General features: G+C 38.6%; 1 protein-coding gene across 18 annotated transcripts in view; it reads left to right on the forward strand.

The window, feature by feature from the left end:
• CLASP2 (cytoplasmic linker associated protein 2) overlaps positions 1-21,192 on the forward strand; it is a 145,008-nt gene that overhangs the window by 19,794 nt on the left and 104,022 nt on the right. For all 18 annotated transcript variants that reach the window (XM_062509923.1, XM_062509877.1, XM_062510008.1 and 15 more), the window contains exons 3-7: positions 5,508-5,611; positions 11,238-11,329; positions 11,648-11,723; positions 13,182-13,279; positions 20,379-20,449. In XM_062509923.1, the coding sequence (XP_062365907.1) occupies positions 5,508-5,611; positions 11,238-11,329; positions 11,648-11,723; positions 13,182-13,279; positions 20,379-20,449 (441 nt within the window). The remainder of the gene's footprint in view (positions 1-5,507; positions 5,612-11,237; positions 11,330-11,647; positions 11,724-13,181; positions 13,280-20,378; positions 20,450-21,192) is intronic.

Raw genomic sequence — 21,192 nt, forward strand, 5'->3', positions numbered from 1 at the left:
TAAAGCATTTGTTTTTTATTCTGTGCTACTGATGATGAACAGTGTGTGTCATTAATCCCACTAATGCTTTTCTTAATTAGCTCCTGGAGAGACCCCAAGAGGCACATTATGGTCTGAAATTGCTGTTGATTTTTAACTGACCAGGACTTTATGTTGAGGAGGGGAGCAGTGAGGCCCTGAGAGCCTGCTTATGTTTCTTTGCTTAGAAGTAGCCCCTTGACTACACGGATCCATCAGACTGTAGCTGGCCCTGTAAGAGCCCCTGTGGGATGCCTTTCTCTCCTGTGCGTCCTGCCTAGAACAGAGGCTGCCCTAATTGCAGAGGCAGGTTTTCTCCTCCCTCCTTTCTAATGACAGCTGTTCAATGCTGCTGCCTGAGCTGGCAAGGTTTCTGAGGAAAGAGGAAGATATTGCTACCTCGGTTTAATCTCTTTCTGTCCTCAAAGACTTCAGTAACTTTACTAACAGAATTTTTGCCAACACTGATAACGTTTCCTCAGTAAAGATTCTTTTTTGCTTAATGCTTTTTTCTAAGTCTGTAGTAAAGGAGTGTCTGAAGTTGGTTCATAGAAATAGGTAGACCTGAGACTTAAAATGAGCACAGGTATACAAACAGAAAGCAGGTGTAAGTGGTCAGAAGAGAAGAAAAAGCACAATACAAACTGAAAAGCTCCAGAAGGAATTCTTGTTGAAGTTTAACAGAAGGAAATTGTTTGTGCTGCCTATGGCATTCTTTGCTGCATGGGTTGTATAGTTAAACTGCTCAGGTTTTTGGAAATATGTTGTGTGTTATTCTAGGCAATTTCTGTGATTTACTTGTTTTATCATCTTCAATCCTGGTAGAGGAAATTAACATTTAATATTTAATATTAATAAATATAAATCAATAAAATAATTAATAATATATATTAACAAAAGATTTAATAATAATAATAATTAATAGTAATTCCTATTTAATATGTCATCTTTTAGGCTGAACTCTGATTCTGAAGGCTGGTTTTGGCCTTAACTCATGCATCTACTGTCCTAACTAGTGGTAGTAAAATTATTTGGTGAATTTGGATAAATGAAAATATATTCAGATTTACTGAGGTAAGAGAAGGAAGGCTATGTAAAACGAAACTGATAATAATAACTGATAATAAGCTCTATTATCGATATAGGAGAAAGGAAAAAGGCATAAATAGCAGCTCAGATATAAATGCACAGCATTGTCAGCTAGTTAAAGGGCATGATTGTCCCGCTCTGCTCTGCACTGGGGTGGACTCACCTCAAGTGCTGAGTGCAGTTTGGGGTACCAGAACATAAAAAAAGACATTAAGTCATTAGAGAGTGTCCAAAGGAGGCCAGCAAGGATGGTGAAGGGTCTGGAGGGAGAAGCCGTATGAGAAATGACTGAGGTCACTTGGTCTGTTCAGCCTGAAGAAGAGGAAATTAAGGAGACACCTCATTGCAGTCTACAAGTTCCTTATGAGGGAAGAGAAGGGGCAGACACTGATCTCTGCTCTGTGCTGGACTGTGACAGGACCTGAGGGAATGGCCTGAAGTTGAGCTAAGAGCAGTTTAGGTTGGTTATCATGAAAAGGTTCTTCACCCAGAGGGTGCTTGGGCACTAGAACAGCCTGCCCAGTGACGTGATCACAGCGCCAGCCTGACAGAGCTCAAGAAGTGTTTGGACAATGCAGTCAGGGCTATGGTGCAACTCTTGGTGTGTCCTGTGCAGGACCAGGAGTCAGACTCAATGATCCCTTCCAACTCAGAATATTCTATGGCTCTATGAAATAGCAGGTCAGTTTGAGGTAGATCTGGTAGAATTAATGTCCGCTATGGAATATTGTTGGTAACACTTACGGGTTTTCTTCAGTAATCAAAACCTCTAAAATTGTTGTATAATGTAGAAATCTTAACAGGAAAACCTCAGGAGTGACTGAAAATGTAAGAAGCTTTGACAATATGCTAAAACGTGGTGAAAAGGCAAGTTGAATGGAATACAGTGCTTCACAAAAAATAAACAACAGTTGAAAAAGGAATCACTGTCTCCTAAATTTAGTGTCATTTTTCTCAGCATATCAGCAGAAATAAATAACAGAAAGATGTCATATGTTATTAGGTTTTCCAAAATTCATTTGAAATAATTTAAGAATCTAGGCAACAGAAGATAAAATATGGATAAGGTTAATATAAAACAGTAGGACTGTGTGAGTCCAGACTGCATGTGACAAATTATATACCTCAATGAGTAACTTGTTAGGAGGCTACCACATTGAATATAGCCTTTCACGTATAGTCCTACTTCTCCTTTGTAGCCCTTTTTTAAATTCTGACATCTGTTTGAGGTTGTTGAGTTTGCAGGCTAATGTCAGAAACAATGAAATGGTTGTATTTGCATTACAGTATAAAGAGGGACACTAATTTGATAATGCTGGTGAGAAACCTTGTGCATCTTAAAGGAAAAGTTGCAGCCAAAATGATGTTCAGTTTTGAAACTTGATCAATAGGAAACCCAGCTTCCAGTGGTTTCCTATTGGAGCTTATTCTGACAGAAAAGATGAATAGCCACACTGAAAACCAGCTGGTGGTTGCCAGCATGCAACAGCCTAATTTCATTTGTCTTATGCAAATGGAATGTATCATGCTTTCTATGGGGACTTACAGAAACTTGAGTTTTAGGGGGAAAAAGCCAAGCCTGCAGCCGTTTGGGCCCTTTAACAGTTCTCATAGTGTGTTGTTCCTCTGTCAGTGCTCCAGGAGTGGGAAATTTCGGCTGGCGTGTTCAGTAGCTGCACACACTGAAATCTCGGTGACCTCATCTCTGTTCAGCAGTTTCTAGTAGCTGTTCTCTGTGCTTGCCTTGGTGATTTGAGCAGAGCCCTGGTATCTGCAGCTCCATCAAATGACTCAGAGTGCTAATTAGTCACAAAGGAGCTGTGTTCTCACAGGACTGGCACTGGCTGTGTTTGTTTCCTTCTCTGTAAAGCTAGAGTTGCCTTCAGCTGCCCAGCAGTCACGTCAATATAGAGACATCACTAGCAGTGTAAGGCACAGGGACAAGGTCAGTTGAGAAGTGCTGAAAATGGACATGAGAAGTACTGTTGGCAAGAAAAATGTAATCAGTAGGTATATGAGTGGTTGGAGGTTCATGGGAGTGTTCAGCTGTGTACTCCCAAAAATAACTTCTGGATTTTTTTCTCTGTTAACAAAATGGAAAAAAACTCCCCAAAACTAAACCCAACCACCGAACAAAACAGAAACACCCCTTAAAAACCCAAACCGTAAAGACAAAGTCTCACACTATCCGAACAACAGCAATCCAACTCAAACAAAAAAACTCCAGACTCTTCTTTTCAAACTGTAAAATGAAAGTAGCTGTACTAATTACTTCAGAGAAGAAAGGGTAGAGAAGATAGATGAAAACCACAAAGCCTTGATAATGGTGGCTGAAGATGTCAGTGGACTATCAAGAAGCAGAAGAATTAAATACTCAGGACACTTAAGAAAGCCTTCCGATATCGCAGGAGGGGAAATTAAAACTTCAGCAATGTATTTGTCAGTAACAATCATGGTACAGAAATGACTGCTGTTTTTAATGTAGGAGCAGGCGACTCAGGAAACCTCCTCAGAATGTATAATTTTGTTCCCTTTACTTTGCTGGCGAATCTATTGTTTAGTTATTACTATAAAATCATTAAGCACTGATAAAATTACTTCAGATCTGCCTTTCAAACAATGGCCAAATGCCATTATTTCTTTAGTGAGTAGAAATTACTTAGGAGTTGTCCTGGTTTGAAAGACAGGTGTTTGCTAAGGAAAGCAGAAGCTTCCCTTTGGGCTGAAAAAAAAAATGTGATTCTTCCGATTATTATAATTTTGGAATTAAGAGAGCTCTCAGGCAAAGATATGGGGGTAGGAATAACAGTTCTTTACTAGTATAACTAACAAGACAAACAAGAACAACAACAGCTATGAAATTACCCACAAACAGAACAGTAATTCAGTCCCAGTGTTTTTTGGCTGCAGGCACCTTTTCCCTGAGCTGCAGTTCCCGGTGCTGGGGGCAGGCAGGTCCCACAGAGCTGCAGGAGGGCTGGGGGTGATGGCAGAGCTGTCCCAGGGGAAGAGAGAGATGGAGAGAGAGCTCTCCGCTCACGGTGTGGGTCCCAATGCTTAGCAGAGTGCTGGATGGTGGTAGTTCACAGCGAGAAGACAGCCGGGCAGGGTCTGATAGTGGTTTCCCGACGCTGGGATGGGACACAGACGGCGATTGTCCTTCTCGTCCGAACTCCGCCGGGGAAATGGGCCGAGGCTCAGCCTTCCGCTTCCTCTTCTGGCTGTTTGAATCTCGCGGGGTTTCTCTCTTCCCTCCCGTCCCCTCCCCCTTGTCACCAGGGCCCAGTCAACAGGTATCTTAGCATGACAATGGGGAAAATTCCACAGAGGGAAAAAAAAAGGGAGAGAACTAACCCTCAACAGGAGTCTATTGAGGTCAGGCAGCAACTGTAAAATGCTCTCAGGTGTTCAGTGATATAGTACCAAACGTAGCAAAAAATATTTTAGCTGTGAAGATACATTTTTTACTGGGAATAGTTTAAATAACTGTTGCGTGAGGGATGAGATCACCAATTTCAACAACTCCATCAGACGTGCTTCCTGAAGGAAGGCAGCACACTCAGTACAATCACCTCTTATTTGGGAGAAGTGGTACTGAAACCATTGGGGGGAAGAATCACACAGAGTAGGGCCCACAGGGAGGGCTGGGAACCAGTACAGCAGCATGTCTTGCACAACATGGAGCTGGCTATGAGTTCATTGGCATATCTTTCCTAATATCATAACATTAATTTATCTGATGTAATTATAAACTTCTGTCTGGAAAAGCAAGCAAAAACAATTGGCAAGTCCTTTGATTTTGATTTTTACTTATTTTTAGGGTGTGAAGTCATCAGCTGTCATGCAATTTTACTTAAATCTTATTTGAGGATGCTTGTTTTAACAGAGTAATTTTTAACAATGGTTTTACTGAAATAAGGCTGGGTTTCCAGAAGATACACTGTGTGAATAAAGGGATTTAAAGCTTTTGATTTCTTTACAATAAACAGCAAAGTCGCACTCATTTTAAAATAGTCATATATTTCTATTCCAGTTGTTTGCCCCTCACCATGTCTAACATTATTTTTTGCAAAAGCCAGACATTCTGAAGCTAACTGGAACACTTTTTGAAGATGAAATCAAAGTCATTCACATAGTTTTGAAAATTGCATGCTTGCTTTCTTTTTAACCTGTTGAAAGTTACTATTTTCCTTCATATCAGCCTTATGCAGTTGTTGTTAGTTTTATAAAATACCCAGAAATGCACTTGAGGCTTTAAAATATCATGGTCTATTTAAACACGGCTTATTTTTGAATGACATATGTATTACATCTGTTTTAGAAAATATCTTTAAACATTAGGAAATCTCCACTGGGTATTTAATCTTTTTTACTTTCTCTTTTTTTCCCCTCTCCTGTAGTTCTCCTGCCTTTGATAGATCGTATGGGAGATGCCAAAGACCAAGTTCGAGAGCAAGCACAGAATCTTATATTGAAAATGATGTGTGAAGCAGCACCACCCATGGTATGATTGCTTAATGCAGATTCAGATGGCAGCCTCCAGTGAGCTTATGACTTTTGTATGAACTTTGAACATGTCACAATGTTATGGTGACTGTTTATGGTGTAAATGTTAAAGATACTCTTAAGAGATTGACACTGGTGTATTGTTCAGCTAAAGATAAAAATCTTGGCACGATGTGATTCCACATATTTTGCACATCATAGCTAAATTCTGAGTAGATGTTTTTATGCTATGTGACAGGGCTTTGTTAGTTAAAGTATGTTTGATGCATCTTCTGGGTTTGGACAATGGGAATAAATAAGTTTAATTAGCTCCAAATTTATTTAAAACTAGATTTGTACTTGAACATGTAGGACTAGTCCTACTAGTTAATGTGCACATTTTCTAACTTAAGAGTATCTGGCTTTCTAGCTGTATAGCAATGATGCTCTGTGAACCATGAACAAACGCGGTGGGGATAAGTTGCCCTCTGGCTTGTCGTTTTTGGTTGTAAGTAGGCTTGCTTGACTCAACCTTCAGGTCTAAGCATTGTGTGGCTTCTGAGTGCTTAATCTAATATCTTGACTCTGTGAGTCTGAAAAATGGAGGACTGTTTAACAAGATTATATTCTTGAATAGCGATGTTATTTGGGAGTCTGGAGACCCTGGATGTGAGTAGGAACTTACTATTTGAGTTTTTAGTTCCTGAGGAAAATCTGTTTCTGAGTTCTAGTTCTAGAGATTAATAGGGAAAAAATGAGGGTTTGTATGTGCTAATTTCCTGGCTTTGTTTATTCATAGATACAAGTTTGAATGATTGTGTGCAGTGAATAAGATGTGGACTTTATCTGGAGTGAGAAAATTATAGTCAGTTCTTTTATTTGCCTGATAAAAAATGTAGGATGCTAGGCTATTGTAGAACATGTTTATCTCCCTTTGGCTACAGATCTGATTGGGATGTAGGCATCAGGGTCTAGTAATATCATCCACAAAGATGTGCCTTTATATATTCGCAAGGCTGTAGTTTATCTTTTCACAGGCTGCAGTGTAAGTCATATTCATTGAACAGGAGACATGGTAGTATTTTTTTGTGTCAAAGTGCCAGTATTTCATAAATGATATGTTACTGTGCCCAAGATGCTCCCAAATACCTGGCATACAGACCAGAACCTCTACAGCACAGCAGAGCACCTCGAACAGTTGCTGATAAGGAAATTGATGGTAGTTGTTTTGTGCTAAGCCCTTGTCAGGAAGGTTTTGCATTGTTAGTCCATCTTGGTTTGTGCAGAGTTGTTAGTCTGTACATAGAGGCGATGGAAGGAAGTTTCCAACACCTGTGAAGATGACTCTCAGTGTCAGAAAGCATACGAGGTTTGTGGATGTTTTGGTTTGAAAGAGGTGTTTGTTAAGAAAGTCAGGAGCCTCTCTTAAAATGGACAATGTAAACCCCCTCCCTTCAAATTATTATAATTTTTAAATTTCAGGCAAAGATATGGGAATAGAAATAACAGTTCTTTATTAGAAAAAAATAAATTAAAAGTACAGTAATATGAAAGAAAAAAAAGAGCCAAAACACTGGCGGAGTCAGAATACAACTTGACACCCTGTCAGTCAGGTTGTTGGTAGCAGTCCAGTTAAATGGTGGCTGTAGCCCTCCTGGAGGGACAGATGTGGTTCTGTTGAAGCAGTGGTCCTGTATGTCTTGGTTTATTTTGAATTTCCCGGCCAATGCACCAAAAATGTCTTAGTTCGGGTTTGCCAATTTTAATATATTTACTTTCTGTTGTGAGATGGAATTAGGAGCAAAAGCAAAGCAGGCCTAAAACTTAAAAGTGTATAAAGAAAAACTTTATTGACAACACAAAGAAAATAATAATAAATTCAGAATAGGTCTTCAGACCACTCCCTCTTCCCCCCTTTCACACCTTAACAACATACAGGGACACTTCAGTCAATTCCTTACTTAAATAATCTTTTTCAGTTCACTTTAGGGAGAGGAGTTTCTTCTTGTTCAGTTATAAGGATCTTTTTCAAGAGAGGAAATAAATAAACTCTTTCCTGACTTCACTTTTTTCACGAATAGCAGCTGCCTGGGAATCTGCAATCGTGAAACTCCTCCCACCTTCACAGCCTTCCCAGAGCTGTGCTTGTGGGCCATGTCAAAGTCATGGGGTATTACTTTTAAGGATGAGCTACTTAAAGGCAAAAGTTCTCTTCAGCTCTCTTCTCTCTGTTCATACTTCATTCCCAGGAGCTGAGATCCCATTTTTCACTCAGGGCAAAGGATCTTCCAAACACTTCACACCCCACCCCCCCATGTCTTTTTGCCATGATTTACTGGAAATTTTTTAGTGTTGTACAGTCCACCCTTATAGCTTACAAAAAGATATTTCAGCCAGCCTTCATGGCGTCTCTTCATTCTCCTTCCATCTAAAAACTCAGCTTTTACTTCATTGACTTTGATGTATTTTTTCTGTTCTTTTTCTTATCACCCAAGAAAGGATTAAAGGTCTGTAAGTCTTATCTGAGCATTATAAAAAGTTAAAATTTCACACAGAAGTTGCAGGGGCTGGCCAAGCCATGCTGGAGCTGTGTCAGGATCTCAGGCTGCCCAGGCTGTACTGGGGGGGCCAGATGAAAACTGCAAAGTCCAGCCAGAGGAGAAATCAGTGACAAGCCTCTGGTTCCATGGCTTCCCTCCAGCACTGACCGTACCCAGCTCCAGCCACGGGTCAGGGGTTCTCCCTCTGCCTTGCCCAGCAAGCAAAAGTGTGTGGGGCTCCCCAGACCAGGGCCCAGCTGCCTCCCCCCAGGCCGTGAGGGCGGCTGGGCGGGCTCGGCCATCCCACGGCTGCTCTGAGCTGGCAGCAGGGCAGGGTCCCACCGGGCCGTGGCCACACTGAGGAGGGCTAGGATCTTAGCAGTGGGCTGCTCTTCTTTTTGGCTGTTGGGGCCCCTGGTTGGAAACAGGACCCAGCAGCCTCCAGGTCCACCCCTGCCTGGCCTGGGCCGCATGGGAGGGTCCTGGGCCAGGTCGCTGTTACCTTGTGAGAGGCCAGAAATAAAAGAGAGCTTTTCCCGGGGTTTACTTGCTTCAAATGTGATTCACAGAGCAAATTGACTTTTCCAATTGGTTTCTCAGGCTGTCAACAACTAAACCAGCGTCCAATTGGTGCCATCATTTCACAGAGAAAGTTCTCATGGAGGAAAGCTTCCTAGAATGCCCTCCCCCCAGGTGTTTTCAAGGCATAATCAGCACACTGTAGAAGGGTACAGTTTTCCTCTGAACGTCCAGTGATGATGTGGAAAGGTCTGGTTTTCCTTTGGAATTCAGTGGAAAAAGGCTGCCCTGATGTTCCAAATCTTAGGTTTTTTCCTAGATAGGAAATGCTTGGCTCCTCCCCCTGGGTGGAGCATGTCACAATGGGATGATGTAAGTTTATCAGTCATGCAGTGAGACTGAATGGCCCATTAACAGAAGATATCTCCCTGGAGGAAGGATGGGTTGTGGAAAATGTAAAGAACACCACCCCACCTGGTTTTAGCAGATGACCTATTAATGGAAGATATCTTCCCCAGAGATAAAGATCATTACCCTTCCTGGTTTCAACAGATGGTGATAGAATATAGAATACATACTTTTAGTTACATCTTGCTTTGCAAGCTAAGACAGTGGGTCTAGGGAAGAGCATGTGTGTGTAAGACAAGACATGACTCCTGGTAGCTCCTGCAGGGTGGGAGAAGCCTGGCTTTGTAGTTGTCTGCTCTCAGGAGAACTTATGGGTCATTACAACTTTGGATGAAAGGCATCAATCATCCTCACAGCAGGGACCAAAACAGAGAAGTCCTTCATGTGCCTCCAACACTGAAATACGGAGCTTTCGGCTCTCTGCTGCAGAGAAGCATCCCTTTAGAAGAGCTGAATGGAATAATTTTTTGAGGATGAGTCGTGTAAATTTCTTTCTAGTCAACTCATCTTGCCTCTTCTAGCATGTCGTTGAATAATTTTTGTCCTGTTTTTAAATCCCTTCACTTGTTTTAGTGATTGGGATTTTTTTTGTTTCTGAGCAAGAACTAGATGTATGTTTATGGGTGGAAGGCATAAAATTACAGGTTTTATAAATGTGCATGAAAGGGACAAACAGAGGTTGACATCAACTCTTGCTAGGAACTTCTGAGAATTAAAATTTCTAAGCAGCTGTTTGAATTTCTCTGCTTAAAAAAATCAGTTCTTAAGGAATAATTAATTGAAAGACTGAATTTAACTTTGGTCTGCTTTGTTTGTTTCAGTAATCTGCAGTTCCCTCTCTACCTGTATTTTCATACGTATAGCAAGGAGATTTCTTTTTTCCCATATTTGTCCATGACAGTGGGTTACTTGGAGGGATGTTTTCTTCTGTAAAATCTTGTTCTTTGTTAAGCTGTGCAGTTTTGGCAAATCATATCCTGCTTGTCTAAGGTTTGCTTTCTAAATGCAATGAAATATAAAACAAACAAACAAAAAACCACAGATGGGACAAAATTATCAAGCAGGGCTCTAATTAGAAAATTTTATGTCTGCTCTGAAGCGTGCTACCTTGTTAATAAAGAGGATGCATATTCCCTGCTCTTATGCTCTGTTTTTGTTCATCATGTTTGGGAGGGCTTTTATTTCTTTTTTTCCCCAGAAAGTGATTGCAATAATTGGCACATAATACATTTTAACAGCTTTGTGTGGCATCATTATAGGTTGCAGTTCCAGCACTCTGGGGTGCACACGTTGGCAGGTGGGAGGTGCCTGCTCTGCAAAGTGTGCAGCTCCTGGCAGTGTGCAGCCATCCCATTGCTAGGCAACGCTGCCCGGATGCTGACCGTGCTGCAATGGCAGCGCTGCAGCTTGGGCAAGTTGCAGGCTGAACCTGTGTCAGCTCCCAAGGAGAATTCCCGAGCTCCTCAGCTCCGTGTTTGCGCTTCCAACACCGTGATACACAGCTAGAGCACAGCGGGGAGATGGAAAGGTAACGGGATAAACGCAGTAGGCAGAGAGTCAGGGCAGACAGAGAAAAATGAGTGCGCAAGGAGGTGAATGAGGGTTTAGGGAGCCAGGATCGTACCACAGGAAGTGGCACCAACACAGAGAGGAGAAATGAAAGCAGAGTAAAAATGGAAGCACGGGAATTAGAACGAGGGGGAAAGAAATAAACAAAAAAATGAGAAATAGATCTAAAGCAAAAGTAAGGGAGAAGTGGGACACCAGGAGTATAGATAAGGACAAGCTAAAAGGAATGTGAAGAAATTTTGGCAGGGAAACAGAATATTAAGCAAAAAGAATACAGTAACTTCTGTAGCTTAAGTCAGTAGTTTGTAATGTTAATGTTTGTTTTGTGTGCATTAACTGTAAAAATTCTGTGTATTTTAAGAGCTGTTTCTCAGACAACAAAATACTCAGCTAGATTGCTGAAGGGTGTTTTTTAGGAATTGGCTGTGGCATAGAGTTAATCCATGTTGTGTTTCATATTGTGCATTTCATAAGTTATTTTTATCACTTTTTCCAGTGGACCTGCCTTCTGGTTTTTTTTTTGCAATTATTATGAATGTAATTATATGGAATAGAATCACATTGTATTGTGCTTCTAGTAATTAAAGACCATTATTTCTGCTTTTATAGTACATTTGGGAACGCCTTGCTGTTGGTTTTAAACACAAGAATCACCGATCCCGAGAAGGAGTGTGTTTGTGTCTTGTTGCTACCTTGAACTTGTAAGCTTTTTGTTTCTATGGAGATATAATGGTTCTATCCTTCTTCTGAATGTTATTTTTGTCTGAAACTAATTCTTTAGGGAGTCCAGTTCAATTAAATTAATACATGGGAAAAATCAAATTAAGTAGCAAGCTTTCTGAAAGAAGGACTAAAGTTACAGAGTTTTTAATCTTATTTAAAAGTGGATAAAGAACTAGTAAGAGAGAGACAGAGCTTGATTGATACCAGTTTTTATTCTTTAAAATCTAAGCCAAAAGTTCACTTCTGCAAAAATTTTCTGTTTTTTTCTTAAAAAATAAATTATTTTTTTTCTTTAGTTACGGTGCACAACCATTAATCCTCAGCAAATTGGTACCACATCTGTGTATAGCATTTGGTGACTCCAACAGTCAGGTAAGGATTTCAGTACTTTCTGTCCCTTGAACAACTACACTTTGACAGAGCAGTGAAAGCAAAATAAATATAAACACTTAAAGAAAAGCTGGTAAGAGTGCTTGTGTGCAGCAGTTTATTTTCTACCATGAGAAAAAGTAAACCAAATTTCTTCTTAATCAGTTCATCCACTGGAAGATGAAAGTAGAGTTGCAAAGGCAGCAGTATCACAATATACTGGTCCCTTTAGTTTTGTCTTCAGAAGTTGAAATTAGTAATTTCTGAAAGTGGAACATATTGAAAGGAAATAAATAAAAAAAGAAGTTATTAACACAGAAAATTACCTCCAGAAGAAGCCCTTATATGAAACCTGTGATAGTTTGCCAAATTTTCTGAAGATAACATTATTATGTGTAATTATTTTCCAATTGGAAGCCAAATGGCATTTGAGAACATGCAAGGACTGTCATTAGAATCATTAAAGTAAGCAAAAATATCTGCAGTGAAAATCAGGAAGTAGTTCATAATGATGACATCTGAACATCAGAAAATCTTCCAGTGGAAATGTTTAAAATATCTTGATTTATCTGAACTTGTGTTTGAGGGAAAAGACTATGAATATATTAAGGGAGAAGATAATATTGGTAGGAGATGGGCTTATAAACAGGATTGGTCTTTATGCTTAATTTCTGATTGCAGAAAAGCTCTTGTCTCCTCTGTGCTGCATAGCATTGTTCTGTTCTAGAGAAATTCTGTTGAGAATGTGTCCTGTTTGCTGATCATTAGTAAAGATGTAGTTCACATCTTGCTAGAGCAATTGTATGTTTACTATGAAGTGCTACAAAGAACAACACTAAAGTCATTCCAGACATTCTTTAAAGAGAATAATGGCGTTTACTAAAACACATTTTTGGCAGTTTTTATTGTGATGACCATGGTTTAAAAATTTTAAAAAGGCACTCTGTCTCCTTTCTTTAACTGTTCTGTCCCCTTCTATTGTCCTGCCCTATTCCCTTTCTTGTGCTGATGTCTTGCCACCTGATTCCAGTTGAAATAAATAAAGAAAATGCTAATCACTTTGGTCCACTCTTGTGGGCAGTCTTAGTCTTCCAGAAGGACCTTGCTACGTGTAGAAACAGATGAAAGCAAGATGAAATGTGAAAACTGAGTGCAGGAGCTAACTTCTGAAAGTATTGTCTGCTGTGAACGAGTCCTAGATAAAGTAAATTTTTTCCAAAAATCCTATTCTTATGTCAGACCCAGAAATTCCCTCTAAAGCTGTTATTTCTAGGTTTTTTTACCATCTGGGGATACTCTAACTTGGAACAAATGCCATCTTGATAAAATAGTTGTATTTCCTTTTCATTCTCACTGTTTCAACTGAATTGGCATACACGGCCATATAAACTGTAAGATTAGTGGCCTATGTTGTTTTAGTTTCTGTAACCCTGAAATTGACAATTTAAACTGTGTTCACAGGTGAGAGATGCTGCCATATTAGCCATTGTAGAGGTTTATAGACATGTGGGAGAGAAAGTACGAATAGATCTTAAAAAAAGAGGAATTCCTCCTGGAAGGTGAGCCAGCTGTTCTGATTTTGTAATTCTGAGCCATTTGTTTTACTGTTCGTTATCTGAACTTTAAGCTCACTGAAAACTCTGTTTCAAAATTATCGTAATTTTTGTTTTGTATTTTAGTTAGCTTTGCATTTCAGTATGATGTCACTAGAGTTCCTGGCTGTGTTGTATGTTGATTAGTTCATATGAAAGAAAATTAGCCATTGTTTTGTTTCTACCTTTGACTAATCAAGAAAGCTAGACAGAGCTTGAAATTGTACTTTGTGAGAAAGACTGTTTATTCTATAAATTCTTTTAAATTCCTTGTTAACTTTTAAAAGTGTGTTAACCTCTTATATATTAACATACTTTACCATCACCTTCATTCACTTCTTGATTTTGATAAAGCTGAATATGTCTACTACTTGGTGTCAAAGAGAATATCAGTTGAGTGCCTAATCAGACCCATCTAAAAAACTAAGACCCCTAGTTTTTAAGTTATTTGTAGGATAGCAAAATACAGCTTGATAATATATCAAAATATGTATTCAGCACTGGGGCCCCCAGCATGAGGAGGACATTGACCTGTTAGTTCAGGGGAGAGCCCACTAAATTGATTAGGGTACTGGAGCACCTCTGCTATGAAAACAGATGATTGTTCAGCCTGGAGAATAGAAGGCTCTTAGGAGACTTTAGAGTGCCTTCCAATACCTAAAGGGGGCATACAGGGGAGCTGGAGAGGGACTTCTTACAAGGACCAACAGCAAGGGCTTTAAACTGGAAGAGGATAGGTTTGGGTTTGATATTCGATAGCAATTCTTTACTGTGACAGTGGTAAGAAACTGGAACTCATTGCTCAGAGAAGGTGTGAATGCCCTGTCCCTGGCAGTGTTGAAGGTGAGGTTGGATAGGGCTTTGAGTAGCCTGGTCTAGTGAGAGCTATCCCAGCCCACGACGGAGGGATTGGAACTGCATAATCCAAAATCATTCTATGGTTCTATGAAAGCATCGTGGGAGAAGGATGTTGAATTTGTTTTGCATTCCAGGCAGAGTTCACCCTGTTGAGACGCAAGTTTGCCTTGCCTATGAGAATGAGAAGTTTTACACATTCTCTTCTATTTAATGATAGTCTTGTTTTTAGACTAGTAATGAATTATATGGTTACCACAGAAGTTTAGGCTGTATTATTACTGCAATTCAAAAAATAGTTTCCCAGCAAATAAGTGGAACATATCTTCCTTGCATTAAGATAGGGCCTTGGACTTCTTTTGGAACAGAGAATAAAAGTGCAGATAACAGCCTTTTTGCAATGAATGTTGGGTTTGACTCTATATTTGAGTTCAGTGCTCACTGTTTACAATTCCATGTGATGCAAAGTACATCTTGGCATCCAACTAGGGTTAAACACCATAGCTGCTTTGTATCCTTAGGACAATCAACAGCTTCTAATTTAGTTGCAGGAGGTGTTAAGTTGTTGTTTCTACTGTCTGAATCAGCTGATTCAGACATACAAATACAAAATTCTCCCCGATCTAAAAGCAAGCATGGTTGTATAACTTGCATTTACATAAAGACACAAGACTCTACTTGGTGCATGTTAAATGGGTTGCTGCCACTGAATCTCCAAAAGTTTTGCACCTGAGAGTCAGGACTAATGTTAAATAGTACATGAGCTGAGTGTCAGTACTGTGTCCCCTGCAGTAGGTTTCAGGTTGGGATAAAGGGGGGGAGTTTTGATTTGCTTCACTTAAACATGAGATTGCCACTCTGTACCATCCATCCCTGACAGAAAGCAGAGTTCTTGTAGTCGCTTCTTACTCCTTCATACAATTAAGAAGCCATTTGACAAAGCTCAGGAGAGACAGATTAGCTCTGTGGTAGCTCAGACTGTTATTCCTTCAGAGGCAGACTTAATTTAAGACATTTTTTCCCTGTGCCTGTCAGAGGTTTTCCCTTTGCTTAGATGCAGTTGAATTTTCAGGTGCTTATGCAGGAGCTATGATCTGTGGAAAAAAACTTTTGATATAGAGTATCATCATTATTTTGAGAGGAATCTGTGTTCATGTTTGTGTGTCCGAGTAGGTTTTAAATATTACAGATGATCTGTAGTTCAGACACAGCTGCTTTCAGTTGTTGAGTTCAAACTTAAAGAACTGCATTGCAGCTCCTTTCCTGTAAGCCAGTGGATTAAAATTTACATGTAAATATAAATACTAGCAGAAAAATATATTACTTCAGTGCTTAGTGCACACATGAATCAATAAAATGTAGGCTTGTTTTGTTTGCATAACAAATTGCACATTACAGAGCTGTGTGTTGCTGCTTGAATGCACTCCATCCTAGAGCACTGAAAATAAGAGCTCCTGTCTGCTGAAAGGAAGGCAGGAAAGTTAATCAAGCAGTGTTTTGAGAAATTGTTTAACTTCCTTAAATATGCAAATGGTATATTCATGTTGTGTCTATATAAAGCCAAATAGTAATAGCAGGCTTAGAAGGTTTAGTAATCTGCACTTAGTAGGGTTTGCCTTTGTGGAAAATACTGGATTTTCTACAGGGCTTTACTGGATCTGTCAAAATCTAAGTAATGAATAAAATATGGGATCTTACTTTTGTAGTTCAATTCTACTTATTTACTATTTATTTTTCTTCAGTGCATTTCTGTTCTTTACTAAGATTAATTGGTAAGTTTGTTTATAAATCAGTTCAGTGAGTTCCTCCTTCTATTTGTTATTTTTTTTAGCTTAGAAATCTCAGAATACTACTGTGCTTTTTGCTTGAAGCACATTCCTTTTCCAGAACAATCAGTATCAAGTCAGTGGTTAGAAATTTGGATGTTGTTTTCCCTTTTGTTATAATTGCTGCCAGAGAGGTTTGACAGTCTTTGGTGTCAGACGTGAAAGTAGTAGTGTTAATATATTTCTGAATAATGAAAGTGGATGTTGTGTTTATTGTTCAGTGAGCCAAAAATACTGAAGAGGTTTTGTTCTCTATGGGCCAAACTGAATGTTTTACAGTATGGAATCTGTGTGGCTGATCTTCCCTGAACGGAAATAGTATACATGGCTCTGGATATTGGTTACTTAGTCTGAATGTCAAAAGCTTTTATTATTGAGGAATTAATCTGACAAATTTCCTTGCTGTTGCTTGAGAAACAGAAATGTAAAAAAACAGTCATTTGTTTATTTCTTATGCCTCGGGCCACAACTTAATTTCTTAAAATGTTGAAGCATATTGCAGTATGCATTTCTGAATATCACACTTGATGTGGTATGCACATTCTACTTATCTGTCTAGTTCAAGTTCTATCTGAGGTCAATCTGTGTGTCCAGATGTGAACATATGTCTTCAACTGCAAAGTTTCATACGGGCCATTTCCTGCTTTAGGCTCAGTTTGGACATTAACAACAGACTAGTTACCACCTGCTCTTCTTTATCCTTCTACGATCGATAGGGGAGTGGTGCTCTTGCCTCTTCACCACAAACTCCACACCTTTAAGTATCCCCGTCTGCCTGTCATATGAACAGTTGAACTCCATCAAGCATGGTAATGAATAACAGCTTTTCATTGTGAAGTGTTGTGCACATTCTATGGAAGCATCCATGTTTCCATGTGTGCATGTCAGCTCAAGCTATGTCCTAGCAGGGTACATACATATTCCTCTTATTGCCCATCCTCACCATAGTATGTTAATATTTTGATAGAGACCTGTTGCCTGCTGGAGAACAGGGCTTGTCAGTTTGCCCAGGAACCCCCATTTAAAGTGCTACAGCTTCATGCATTCATTCATTGACTGACAGCCCATCCAGAAGTACCTGCTGTCCCAAACATGGTTTTTGTCAATGGAGATTTTCCCATATATATAAGAAGTTGCGGAAGAGCTGTCTATGCCTTTTTGGGACAAGAAGATAATATTTTTGTCCACCAGTGACAAGTGGTGACTTCACTGGTTGATTATAATTGACACATCCAGAGCTGGGCTTGCAGATATGAGATGAAGGAAAAACTTTGCAAAAAACATTCCTCATTGCCAGTAAAACTGTAGAATTTCTTGGAATCCTCTTGGCAGACTCTCTTTTGCCAGGAGCTGAACCTCTTGTAAACATTCCTAAATTGCCTGTGGTTGCAATATTTTTAGAGACTCTAGCCTATACTGCCTTGCTGCCTGTGAGCTTGTGAAGAAATATGAGAAGAGAAGAAGGTAGTAAGAAGAGCAGAGTGGGAGGAGAGAGAGGGAGAAATTTGTTATGAGAGACTTTGCAAAGTAGTAGTTACAGACCTGTAAGCTCTTCTAAAGAGGGTCTTGGTTCTGCAGTCGTGGTTTACCACACTGACAGCTGTGTTATGATGGACTCTTCTATTGTTGCAATTATCACAAATACTGTAGAGTGTGCCTCTGGTCATAAAGACATGCTTTGAAAGTTTGAGGAATGGCAGTACTTTTTGTTGTTCTCCAGCCTGCACTACTGACAACATAGCATCCAGTGCTGACAAACACATTTTTTTTATTGCATATAGTTAATACTTTATCAAATATTTTGCCCAGCGTGAAAGGCAACGTGTATATTATTATATTTATAAGGGAGCATTTGGCTTTTAGCTTCTGTTTAAAACACTCAGGAAAGCATTTTTGAAAACAAAGTTCAAAAGAGCAGGAAATATGTTTTTTTCATTTGAGTTCTTTAAAATATTTGTGCCAAGTGGATAACATCAGCTTTACAGGATATAAAAACTGAAGTGAAATGTTAAGGTAGATCTATTAATCTCTCTAGTCATATTCAGTTTCTTAGGATGGCAGTTTTAGCCTTTCAGATGTACTGTTAAGTCTTCCTCATTAACTAGGTGAACTGTTAATGCAGTGTTTTCTATGGAAACCAGCACTGTTGAGGGGAACTCATAATCCGTGATAAACACAAATGTATGAGGCAAACACATTAACTTTTGTTACGAAAGCAAGATGACCTAATGCATTATTATAGGTATTTTTTCTTGTTTGAACTTCTTGCTTTGTACAGTTGAAAGCGCATAGCATGTTAATGGGATTTCATGTGTCATTAGTAAATTCTAGTACCCAAAAAGCATTTAATTTCAAAAGTTTTACCTTTTCAAGTCAAAGTGTAGAAAACCCCATTTTGGTATGTATTGCCTTTGGTTTGCAAAATTGATCTTTTCATTGAAGGACTTGTGGTTTAATAGTAAAGTAGTGACATTTATGAATTGCTGCCATTTGAGACATTTTGCTGTGGCAGCAGTGGTTGGAAATGCAATGGCTGTGCAGAAGGGAGAGTGGATAATAGGTTCCAGAAACAAGCTGGCAAGTATGCTGGGGAAAGATTAGGCAAACTTCTACTGAACTACATACAGTCTGAGATAAGATGAGATGGTAGAGTAACTGATGGTTTATGTTAGGGGTTATTGACTTAAATGATTAAGAGGATTTTTGGTTGTATTGTTCTAGATGTTTGCAGGAGGGTAGGCCTTGTGGAGATTGGTATAGTTCTTGTTGTGGGCCTGCTAAGTTTGCTCTTCAAAGATTGCTTTGAAGTATTTGGAAAGTGAAAATAATGCATCCTGAGAGTCCTAAATTGTTGGAAAATTTGAGGGGAAGGCTCAAATCTTCTGTGTTGTTGTCTGTCTGCATTTCATTATTTTATCACATTGTTCATTATTAGATAACTCAGGTTTATTAGATAAATGGGGTCCCAGTGAGTGAAAGGGATATTCAAGTTTCAGAGAATGTATGCTATGCAGTGAAAGTGCACTGCCTCTCTACATGAATCATAAAAGTGATGTGTGCACATTGAAATGTTGAAGTGAAATCTTTGTGTGTCTTTGACTTTTCTCCTTGTGAGAATTTTCATACCCAGGTGTAGTTCTTACCCATTTTTCTTGGTTTGTCATAAAATAGTTTGGATTGTGAATTGTAAAGACAGCCTTTCAGTGCAAATTTTTAGCAAATTTTGAATTGGGTAGTATATTCCGTAGTTCTTCTGATGTAGCTGAATTGTATCTGTTTGGAGACCTGCAGACTGTCCTTGTGATTTGTAGTTCATTACTTTGTACATTTGAAATCAGGATTGAGTCCTGATAGTCCTGGAGCTAAAAATCCATTGTGTATGTTACATATTACAATTTTCCAAGCAGTCTAAAATGCAGAGAAGTCTTTGGAGAAATATAAGAAAACATTCTCAGTTGTTTGCAGCTGAACAATGTATTATGTCAGTACAAATCTATTGCTAGTGCAATAAAGGGTCATGCTTTTCTGGGAGATACTTCCACTGCTTTTATTGAGTTTTCTGCAGAAGTGATTAGAAAGGGCTGTTGAAGTGTTTTGCCAGCTTTCTTGATTGAGCACCATTGCCTTGTGGGACTAGATTGCAAATCTAGGATTGTGGAATTTTTTGTTTTGATTAATTTGGAGTTTTGTTTATCTGTTTGCTGTTCATATGTGGCAAAGCATTTGCAGTGTATTCTCTATTGTGACAGCTAAAATCAGTGGTGTGCATGTAGGACACATTTAAGTGTTTAGTGTGTCTTAAGTTTAGAAGAAGGTTTTGTTGTTTGGAGTTTTTTCCCATGTGGAAGTGCTAACTACCACAGAGCTCTTTTCATAACCAAACTGAGGAAATTTTGTGAAACAAAAACTTTGAAGAAAATTAATAATAGTCTTAGAACAAAGTAAATAGCAACCCTTTTTTTTATCTTCTAAGTGAACATTCCATAGTTCAAATTGCTGCCTTTTGTTGTTGAGGATGAGTAAATATATATATTTGCTATATATATATATATATATATATATATATATATATATATATATATATATATATATATACCTAATATGTGCTATTACTGAACCTGAACCTTAGAAAGTTATTTTTAATCACACTCATAGTAATAATAGTTAATTTTTGTTCTTTGCTTAGTTTACATAGTTTTCTATGCATATCTATAAAGATGCTCAGCTAAAGAGGAATCCTTTAGGAATTGTTTCTTCATACAGTTAATCCCTTGTATAATCTGCATTGCTGCTTTATATATGCTAATAAACTGATTTCTGTTTTTACCAGTAGCTGGTGGGATTTCAGAGATGTAAAAATCCTTTGTTGTTTTTGTTCTTTATAGGTTGCAAACAATCTTTGCAAAATTTGATGAAATAAGAAACTCTGACAATATGATTTTAAGTAATGCCAATGGTGAGTATGAAAGATCATATATTTATAATCAGCTTTAGATTAATGCAAGATAAGCATTTAAATACTAGCATTGTCAATGTGAAAAGGATGATTAGAAACATGTAAATGCTAAGAAAATGAGACACTTGGTGAAACGCTTGTACACTTACTGGAAGCATTTGCTGGATTGTGGTCAGAATACAATTGGAAAAGGTATTGAAACTGCATGGAAAAAAGCAGTGAATATTTAACGAGTTACAGATGTGCTCAGTAGAGGGTAGAATAATGCTGCAAAGTGTTCATATATGGGAAAAAAGAGCAGATGAACCTTTATCCTTAGTATGTTTCTAAGAGAAAAAATGGACTTTAGTGATGGATGTGTTTGATATCTTCTCTGTTAAAATGATGCATTATGATTATAATACATGGAGTTTTAAACTGCAGAAATAGGTGATTGCAGCATTCAAAGACAATTTAATAGTTGAAGTTAAGACTTCACTGAGCTTGAGTTCCTTATTCTGGTGTATTTCAAGAAAAGACAATGTGTTATGTAGAGAATCCCTGTTGCTTTCTACTGCTTTTTGGCTATTTTTTACTAAGAAAATTTAATTTAAAACTGTAAATTATGAAAAAATGCACATAACAGCAAACAAAGGAGGTGCTATGGCAGTGGCTTTAGCATAGCCAGTTTTGGAAGTCTCACTCTCTTCTGCAGGTAATCAGTAGATATTGTTTTATTGGAAAGAATTTTCTCATGTTAATTT

The sequence above is a fragment of the Cinclus cinclus genome, chromosome 1 (genome assembly GCF_963662255.1).
Source record: "Cinclus cinclus chromosome 1, bCinCin1.1, whole genome shotgun sequence".
Taxonomy (NCBI): Eukaryota; Metazoa; Chordata; class Aves; order Passeriformes; family Cinclidae; genus Cinclus; species Cinclus cinclus.